At 42.5% G+C, this 10832-nt stretch overlaps 1 protein-coding gene across 1 annotated transcript; it reads left to right on the top strand.

Annotated features, from left to right (window-relative positions):
• Positions 1-6864: 6864 nt before the first annotated feature.
• Positions 6865-7263, top strand: LOC124275419 (histone chaperone ASF1-like). Its single transcript, XM_046710982.1, has one exon. The coding sequence runs from the start codon at positions 6865-6867 to the stop codon at positions 7261-7263; it is 399 nt and encodes a 132-aa protein (XP_046566938.1).
• Positions 7264-10832: the final 3569 nt, after the last annotated feature.

Below are 10832 nucleotides of genomic sequence, written 5' to 3'. Positions count from 1 at the left end.
CCACTACACCGCGGGCTGATTCGGTGAGTGAGTGACCTGTGAACATTGAGTGAATCAGTCAGGTGGTGGCGGTGAGCAGTGAGCAGTGAGTGATGAGGTGGTGAGAGTGGTGAGTGAGTGGTGAGCAGTGAGTGAGTGGTGGCCGGCGGGCAGTGAGTGAGTGGGGAGCGGTGAGCAGTGAGTGAGCAGTGAGAGTGGTGTGTGAGTGAGTGATGAGCAGTGAGTGAGCAGTGAGTGAGCGTTGAGCAGTGAGTGAGTGAGTGGTGAGCAGTGAGTGAGTGAGTGGTGAGCGTGAGGTGAGTGAGTGGTGAGCAGTGAGTGAGTGAGTGGTGAGCAGTGAGTGAGTGAGTGGTGAGCAGTGAGTGGTGAGCAGTGAGTGAGTGAGTGAGTGAGTGGTGAGCAGTGAGTGGTGAGCAGTGAGTGAGTGAGCGGTTAGCAGTGAGTGAGTGAGCAGTGAGTGAGCGGTGAGCAGTGAGTGAGTGAGCGGTGAGCAGTCAGTGAGTGAGCAGTCAGTGAGTGAGCAGTGAGCAATCAGTGAGTGAGCGGTGAGCAGTGAGTGGTGAGCAGTGAACTGTGAGCGGTGAGAATGAGTGAGTGAGCAGTGAGCAGTCAGTGAGTGGTGAGCGGTGAGCAGTGAGCAGTCAGTGAGTGAGTGAGAGCATTGAGTGAGCAATGAGCAGGCAGTGAGTGAGCAATGAGCAGGCAGTGAGTGAGCAGTGAGTGAGTGAGTGGTGAGCAGTGAGTGGTGAGCAGTGAGTGAGTGAGCAGTGAGCGGTGAGTGAGCGGTTAGCAGTGAGTGAGTGAGCAGTGAACAGTGAGTGAGTGGTGAGAGTGAGTGAGTGAGTGGTGAGCAGTGAGCGAGAGTGAATGGTGAGCAGTCAGTGAGTGGTAAGCAGTGAGTGAGCGGTGATTGAGTGAGTGGTGAGCGGTGATTGAGTGAGTGGTGAGCAGTGAGAGTGAGTGACAGAAGCCTGCAGAGATGGACAAACATGGTGTTGACAAAACTTGGAACATCATCTGAGTGAACAGGGATTTCCTAAGTTTAAGTTGAACCCAAGGGAAGCAACTCTGCACATAACATGACCCTGACTACACAAACAAACATGAAACCTAGGAAATAGGAATGAATACATGAGCTTCTTCTTTAACTACATACTCTGGCAGCAATGGAGTAGAGGAGAAAATCAAGAACATCTTTGGATTCTACTTGAATGTGGCTGCTACATATAACGACCTATATTTGCCTCATGTTTATTATACACTATATACATCTACAACCACATCTATCAAGATTCATATGGTTTGATGAACATGATTGAAGACACTTTATTAAGCGTGTGACATAAATAAGGTGCACACTTTAGGGACAAGCAAACAGAAACAATGATAACAATGATAACAGCTGTCGAAACTCACAACTCTAAAGCAACTTAGCTGACTGACTGACTGAGTTTGGTTTTTACACCGCTTTTAGCAATATTCCAGCAACATCATAGCGGGGGACACCACAAATGGGCTTCACACATTGTGCCCATGTGGGGATTCGAACCCGGGTCATAGGCGTGACGAGCCAACGCTTTAACCATTAGGCTACCCCACCGCCCCATAACTTAGGTGAGAGAATCTGAGTTCTACATACATAATAATAGTGTGTGTTTCTGTATTGTACACATGTTACAGTACGTATTAGGCTGTCCAAAGACGAGCATAAAGCAGTTTACATAAATACTTTCTCCATAATTTTCCATAACGGCCTTAGTTGCATGGTTTCTAAAGCAGCTTCACTGAGTGAGTGAGTGACTTTAGTTTTACAACGCACTCAGCAATATTCCAGCTATATCATTTTGTATATGGCGGTGGTCTGTAAATAATCAAGTCTGGACCATACAATCCAGTGATCAACAGCATGAGCATCGATCTGCGCAACTGGGAACAAATGACATGTGTCAACCAAGCCAGCAAGCCTGACCACCCGATCCCGTTAGTCGCCTCTTACGACAAGCATGTGTTACTAAAGGTTCATTCTAACCCGACCTTCACGGGTAAACTTCACTGAGTGAAGTTAAAAATTACATAATAACATAATACTGCAGAGATATCCATGTGTTTCTCAGTTTCAATGAGGTCGGTGGGGTAGCCTAGTGGTTAAAGCGTTCACTCGTCACACTGAAGACCCAGGTTTACCCATGTGTACAATGTGTGAAGCCCATTTCTGGTGTCCCCACCGTGATATTGCTGAAATATTGCTACAAGCCGCATAAAACCAAATTCACTCACTCACCCTTGCAGTTTCTGTATTGTAAATATCATAAGTTAGGAATACACAATATGTATTAGGTTGGCCAAAGGCATAATACATGATACATAACACAGTCCTCAGCCAAACACGCGGGGAGGTTGTGTAGTCCAGTGGTCAAAGCGTTCACTCATGACGCTGAAGACCTGTGTTTGATTCCCCACATGGGTGCAATGTATGAAGCCAATTCTGGTGTCCACCATTGTATATTGCTTAAATATTTCTAAAAGCAGAATAAAACCATACTCACTCACTCCTCTGCACTCACCTTCACAACAATCCCCGTGGGCACGTGTTTGAGCACCACACAGTTGGCCGTCTTGTTGACCCGATTGACCTCCGGGCCGCTGCCTCGGACATACTGCTCCTCCAACTCATCCTCGTCCACAACAGGAAACTGGTAATCCTTCTGTGACACATAGCTACGTAAAGGAACACTGACAGTCAAAATCTTCTGAAAATTTGTTCTGCTGTGCAAACGACGTCCACCTTGTTCCTCTGTGTTGGGAAACTTGTTCTGTTGAGAGGGCCCTTTTAGTTTTAAGGTTGACAGGTGTGATGAGAGTGATCTCTCTTGCTGACACGACACTGTTAAGAGTTTCTTCACTGTCCCTTGTGTTGGTTTTGGAATGAGGAAAGGGCGGATAATCCATAGATTAACTTGTTGAGCTATTGACATGGTATGGAACATGTGCATACTTATTGGTACTACTTACTTGATTTCTCAACAGTCGATAGAATCTGGAACAAAGCGGACAAGTAATCAGTGGGTGTGGCAACATGGAGTAACTCTAAAAGGGGTTGTTGTTGTCACGGGTACAACAGATATGTAGGGCTGGCTAAAATAATTGATAATCGGAAATATTGTAGATATGACAAATTATTAATGAATATCGGCGTGAAAGTTGTGTTATCAATAATATTGTATATTAAGTTTTGTGATAGAAATATATTCTCACACAATATACATACTTAGGACTTTATTCATGGTCTGCTTCTAAATTATGTTCAGGATGCTGTTCTGTTAACAATCCATGCAAAAACATGTCACAACTCACCAGTGATGTGAAAAAGTTACGTCTCCGATATTTACCAATCAATATTTAGTTAACGACTGTGATCTCTATCAAAAGCCCTACAGATATGTACCCCAGGTATGTTTCTGAAAACAGAAAATTACCCAAAATAAAATCAGAATACAGAAATGAAACCTTGGACAAGCCCATTCTGCAGCGTTTTCTTACTATTGTATGAGGTGAATTTGATTATGTCCCTTAAGAAATAAGCATACACAATTACAATATTTCACGATGTACACTTCGATTCACTTGTAATCAGGCAAACGGGAGTGACAATATGAACCGGATTTTGTTTTAGGTTGGGGAATATTGGCTCGTCTTCCATTCAGGATAGCGGGTACATTTGTGTAATTTGACTTTGTTTGGAGTACTTATCTGTAGTACCTGTGTTGACAAAACATGGATTAACTGTTAACAATAACATGAGTTGATTATTCATTAACGAAGGTTGGCTGTTGTTTAACGCCACACGTCAGTAGTATTCTAGGTATATGGCGATCACTGATGAGGATCACTTAGGAGAGGTTATAACTCTGATCAGGAAAACTTTAGCATGAGTTCCTAACCACTGAAATAGTGATTTATATTTGCAGTTTTTTTCTACCATCTTTTATTTTGGTCACTCTTGCTACTCAATCTCTTGTTTTGGTCACTCTTACTAAAGAGGTTAGGAATGGGTCAGGATATACTTGCCTTGATTTCTATTAATAATTGGTTTTGATGTATTGCTACTTGTATTTTTAAGTTGGCATGTATATTGTCACGCCACAAATTCTAAACTTTAAATAAGTGATGAAATCCTGGTGAAATTTGTGGCTCTCTGAGTCTCAGATCTAAAGCTTTGATTCTAGAACAATAAAGAGTTGTTAGTGAATGATGCCGACTTTAAAATATACGTGGCAAAGACCAGAATGTCTCTTTCAGTGTTACTGGTATTTCATATAATATTTGACACAACTGGCCACTGTATAGATTCTACCTGTCTTAACTCTGAGTGGGTGGTCGGTGACCTTCCAACAGGAAGTAGAATTACACGTGAGTAAGCTGACCCGTTTTGTAATGTCGTAAAGCTAATAAATTCCCTTTCAACAGTATCACAACTACATAAATAAGTAAATATCACATTTGGGGGAACAGAATGTATCATCACCATGATAAGATCTACATGATATATATGCCAAACACAATATTTATAATTTACGACACCCAAGATCGCGTCTAACACTGGCGACCCCCGCCGCATCAGTGCGCAAGTATCAACAGGAAACGAAAATCTGAACTTTGTTGACGAATGATCCGTGTGAAACAGCACGGATATTTATCGGAATTAGTTACAGTTACCGGAATAAGACGACAAGGATCTTGACTGGTCTCAGGACATCCTTGCCGTAAGTATTGTTTACACATGATTTCATTGCGTGTTATTGAAGCAAATTTTTGTTTTACACGAACCCGGCAACAGCGTCCAAGTATCATTCACCACAATGTCAATTGAGAAGTAAAAACAGTGTGATGTCTAGGAGACCCGGTAGATAAAACCTCTAGTTGCTTGCTGTTTCATTAATAAATCTATGCAAAGGTGAATCTTGTTTGGGTTGAAAATGTGTGTATATTTTGAAAACCACTGCAGTTTGTGTTTGTTTATCTTCATAGTCCGTTAGTCTGCGGTTGTAATCTCGATCAATCTCGGCAAGGGGTTCACATATCTCCTTCAGAAGACCACTTCTCGTGGGATTAGTTGCCGAGTTATTGATTTATACGGTTGACATTCGCTGGGCATTTGAGGTTAACAAGGTGTTTCATTTACTTCACTGAAGGGCTGATATATACTGATACATAGAATCTGATGTTGATGTTGGTTTACTTTCTTTTTCTACAACCATGATGATTTAGAGACTGAGTACTGATTTAGGTACCTGTTAAAACGTCATCTAAAGTCATTAAAGTTCATGATCAAGATCCTTTTGCTCTCAAGCTGAATTTCTCTCCCATGATGTTAAAAACCTATCACTTAATCCGTATGATGGAAGCATTGTAAAGCATGTTTTGGCATCATGTACATAATATCGGCTACAGATTTAATGATGTTAAGTCTGCATCACCATGTAGTAAGCCTTGTTACTCACTCTGATTGTGGAAAGTCATCTTTTTATATTGTCAAAAACCTGTAATTCATAACTTGTACATAGGTCATAATTATATTATTTTATCAATGCGATCCAGGTGATTTTTGTAAAAGATCTAAAAAATTGATCTCATGTTGTCATTATACTTTATAGACATGATAGACAAACCTGTATTCAGTGGTGTAGCAGCACCAGAGATTTCAATCTACGCTCCTTGCCAATTAAACTGAAAATAGTTTGACATATTATCAGAACAGGATCTTTTACTATGTTTGCTGCTCTTGTTTTGCAAATTGTAAGGTTTTGGAAATTGTTGATTCTATCTGGGAATTGTTTCATTTGCTTCGACTTGGAGTCTGATATCTACTTCTGAGCAGATCCAGAAAAGACCTTAGAAATTCAGTATCAGGTGTACATATGATCGCCATATATTTTCTTGTTTTCAGGATAATGGATGATCCTGGCAGTGGTGGAGAGGAAAGAGATCATGCTGCAGATGATGGCACATCCTCTGTCAGAGATGATGATCTGAAAGATGGGGATAACTCTGGGGCAAATGGAGTTGTCCCCTTGAGAGGCCGGGTGACACCAGGTCAGGATGCTGAAGCTCAGTCAAACACTGTGGACACGGAAGGTGGTGAGGATAATGTGCAACAAAGAGCAGACAATGTTGCAGAGCCTGTGAGGCAAGATGAAGATGGCGAGAGTCCACCGGTTGAGCCTGATGGTGAGAGTCCACTGGTTGAGGCGGTTCCAGCTGAAGCTACTGCTGGTTCTTCTGAACCAGACCAGGATGTGGATGAAGCCAAGAAAACACCTACTATCCCTGCAGAGAATCCTCAGAACATATCGGGAGAAGATGGTGAGCCGGACCACATGGAAACAAAGACTGGTGTTATTGATGTTACCACAAGTGGAACAGTTGAAGAACACAGGGATGAAGTTCCAGACATTTCGGCACAATCTGGAGAACCTAGGCCTGCTTCACCCTTTTCATCGCCCGAGACCAAGGTGTCGGGTGTCATGAGCGACCCCGGGGATTCCTTTGGGTCGCACCATTTTGATACTGGTAGAGAGAGTGAAGAAGAAACAGATGGTAGGGAGACCAACAGAGAGAACAGTGATGAGGCTAGGGTTGTTGTCAAGGAGGTTCTCAGCAAAGCACTTATGATGAACAGTGATAGTGACACATCTTTAAAGTCTGACTCTGGAAATGTTCCAGCAGACGTTGGCTGCTGATGGTGCTGCAGCTCTATCAGTCGGAGGGGGGCACTGAAGCGGATGGGGATGCTGATTCCAAGGTCCGGCTGATCTATCTGTAGATAAGCATTTACAGCAAACGGATCCGAGTGGTGAGGAAAAAATGTTTGGTGTAGATCAAGATGGTAATAAACGTACAACAGAAGAGGACCTTCCTTCTATTCTTATGGAACAAAACCAAGACTTTGATGAAAGTAGCCCTGAAGCTGATCGGGTTGTTGAGCCACAAATGAAGGGAGCTGAGGATGAAGACGACGATGAAGCTGAAGGCGATGATGATGATGATGACGATGATGATATTAAGGTTGTCTGTATCGAGGAAGGTTCTCCATATCCGGAATACCCTATGAATTACGGTAACTACAAAGTGTGCAGGCAGGTTTCACCAGGAGTCAAAGAGTGTATGATATTAGAGACTGGAGAACACATCAAGTATGATAAAAAAGACAGGAAAATGGACCAGCTCAGAATGTCCACCCACTTCGCCAAGAAGGTCAGATGATGAGAGTGCTTTCGACGCCACTGAGTGAAAGCTCAGCGAGCTCCCATAAGTCTGATAATGAAGGTGAGAGAAAGGCGCTTCAAGATTGTGAAGACTCCCCGGGATGAAGGGCACTGTTTTCATGAGCCTAAAACTCAGGGAATCTTCAGAGCTTGATGATGCAAATGGGCAAGTGGATGCAGAGAGAAGTGAGGTGGGTGATGGAAGGCAACAAGTGCAAGAGCAGGACATGAAGGATGATGAACAAGATAACACAAGTGGAGCAGGTCAGGAAGCCCAGGATGACACACGAGAAAGTTCCGGTGCTGAGGCTGAGCAGGTATCGGATGTTCTTGAAACCTCGCCCGAGGAAGTTCAGTCTGGGAGGAAGGTAAATGAAGATGGGGAACTGCAGGAATCCTACCTGTCTGAAGTTCCTGCCAAGGGCATTCTGAAGACCAGGCAGGAGCAAGAGGTGCCACCCAGCAGACCAAGCAATTCTGGAAGCCCATCTCTGGGTAAGCCTCCTATCTCACCACGGATGAGATCCAGCTATGAACGGAGAGATCATACTTATAGGTCTTCACGGAGGGAGGAGATTGATGGGAGGCGCTATGAGAATGTTGATCAGAGCCGAGAATCCTACACGTCTGATTATGGGAATAGCGTGAACGGTAGTTACATTAGTGGACGCATTCAACCACATGACCAGTACCACTCTGTGCCAGCTCCAGATCTGTCCCGAGCTGACCACAGACATCTGTATCAGTCGGAAGTTGTCACATCACCTCCCAGCTCAGGCCCTGTACCAGGATATAAAACACTGAAAGATCAACAGGTGAGGGAGATTCTAGTTCAATAATTTTGATAATTTTTTGTTTTTAGGTGAGTCTAGCCTACTTGAAAGTGACGCCAAGGATATGAGTGAGTGTAGGCTTACACTGCATTTTTAGCAATATTCAAATTACTGTAAATCATGAAATTAATGTAAACATTTTATTAATGCGAAAAACGAGTTTGTATGCTTCTCGCATTATTATAATGACACATTTCAGTCTGACCATGTCTAGTTTTGATAACTTAATAGAAGACAGAAATCGTAAATCTCTTGTCGTCTTCATCGTCTTTGGGTTAGCATTCATCATAACAATAAAGTATATAATAACAATTTAGACATCTCTCATAAAATTAATGGACAAATGAGGACTAATTTCCATGACACTAATTGATATCCATTAAACTTATTCATCGGCAAATTATGCAACAATAGCGGAAGTGTTGACACTACACATTACACCAATACAGGTCACTTCCTCATTACAGGTATCTCAAGCCACATGTAATTATCACTGGTTACAATCACTGGTCATTGCTTAAAGTTACTCAAGCACATCAGCCAGACCAGACATTCTCCAACCACTTGTTTGTTGTACCTGGGTAGATGCCTTGTGTCTTTCAAGTTGGATTACGTTTATAAATGTTGTCATAAGACAAGTAGTAGCAAGCAATCACATGATCAAACACGACAACGTTATCAAAACATCGTCAGCTCATTTCCGTTTATTGCTTAACAAGCTCAATTCAGGTTATTTGGTAAATAACAAGTGTGAAAAGAAAATGAACATCAAATATTCAGAGTGTCACATCTTATCATTAACACAGATTCCTGAGCTTGCAATAATTTCATGATGCATTTCAGACCAGACCCTCGCACTCGCATTCAATTCGTGACGCATTAATTTCATTCATGATTTACAGTATAAGATCATTAATCATGGCTAAGAAATGCTAGAAACGGGCCTTGACCTGAAACTTTGTGGTAGTCAAACCAAGTCAAACCATGACAAGCAAATTCATTAACCACTAGCTACCTCATCATGATCAACAGTGAAAATGTTTTGTCAGAGTCGATGATGTGGTTGATGCTAGTTGTATCCCAAAAGCTTAGATTGATGCTCATGATGTCAATCTTTGTATTGTCTGTTCAAGAGTAGAGTACTAGAGGACCGCCATACTATAGTTGGAATATTACTGATTGTGGCACCATTCAACAAATAAAACAAAAACAATCCAGTTTACGACTTAAGTTACAAGTTTGAATCCCATAGTGGAATAAAATCCATGTACGTGTTGTAATCTTATCTGATTAATAGAGTAAGTGTATGAGCATGTGTTAATTCTTCCATGAATTCATAAAATCCACGTAATACACATATGTGCAGAATAATTTCTCTATCAAAATCTATTTCTTAATACTTATGGCCCAATTCCAAGAAAAAATTGCTGATCAAATTGATGTCAACAATCCTTAGCTGAGGCATCGATTTGCAAACTTCATCATGTTCATGGGGTGTTTCTTGTTATGTTGTAATCAAAACTGGTAGTTTCAGTCATCATTGACATTATTTGTACAACATGGAAGCTACTTCTCCAACACTACTACCGTGATATCCAGACTGGATTATATACCGACTGCCATCATGTAAAGGAATAAAGAAACAAAGAATATTAAAATATGTGTACAAATTAGCATTTTAAAAATCACTGTAAAAATGCCTGTGATGCAGATGTGCTTTCAGCTAGCTGTTCCTTTTGAAACTACTCTGAAACATTTACAGGTGGTACCTAAAGATTTGATGTAAATATGACCTATGTATTGTGATACTATCGTATCATAATCTTGCTGTATCGTTTTATCCCTTATTAAACACCCTACCTGTGGTGGTATGCTGTGTGTTTGTTCAGGTGTCCTGGCTGAAGATGTTCAAGGTTTTAGAGGAACAGCACCGGACAGAGCTCCGGTCACAGTACTCGGAGCACCAGCGCCTCATCCAAGACATCCAGGACCAGATGGAGCGAGAGCTGCACAAGCAGCAGTCTGCCATCCAGCACCGCCTTGACTCACACCGAGAGCTGCTCCGGGACGCTACGCCCATGGCTGACCGCGTCCTCAGTGGCCTCGCCACTGACCAGTACAGGTATGGCGAATCTTTGTTGGTGAGCTGTCAATTTCGCAGGCACATTTTGCTGAAAACTGTAAGATTTCTCACAAATTATTAAGACACTCTGGGAGCTGTTCCGGGACCCCTCACTCATGGCTGACCGGTTCCTCCGTGGTCTACCCGTGGTCTACCCACAAGTACAGGTATGGCGAATCTTTGTTGGTGGGCTGTCCTTTACAACTGTAAGATTTCTCACAAATTATTAAGACACTCTGGGAGCTGTTCCGGGACCCCTCACTCATGGCTGACCGGTTCCTCCGTGGTCTACCCACAAGTACAGGTATGGCGAATCTTTGTTGGTGGGCTGTCCTTTACACACTCACATCTTGCTGAAAACTGTAAGGTTTCTCACAAATTATTGAGACACTCTGGGAGCTGCTTCAGGCCAACTGGGTCCTCAGTGCTAGGCCCATGTATGGTGTCCCAAAACGTTGAAAACAATGTAAGACCCTGTACTTTAACATGTCTGATGCAGGCTAGGTGTTGTCCACTGATGTAATTTTAATTGTTTCAGCCGGCACCCAATCTCTCCAGTCGTGGAGTCTTATAGAAGTGGATTGGTGGATTACAGTTCTGGAGATTCAGGAG

Source organism: Haliotis rubra, unplaced genomic scaffold, assembly GCF_003918875.1.
Source record: "Haliotis rubra isolate DU_JTF1 unplaced genomic scaffold, ASM391887v1 Scf1047, whole genome shotgun sequence".
Taxonomy (NCBI): Eukaryota; Metazoa; Mollusca; class Gastropoda; order Lepetellida; family Haliotidae; genus Haliotis; species Haliotis rubra.
This window is presented reverse-complemented; position numbering and strand designations above follow the sequence as displayed.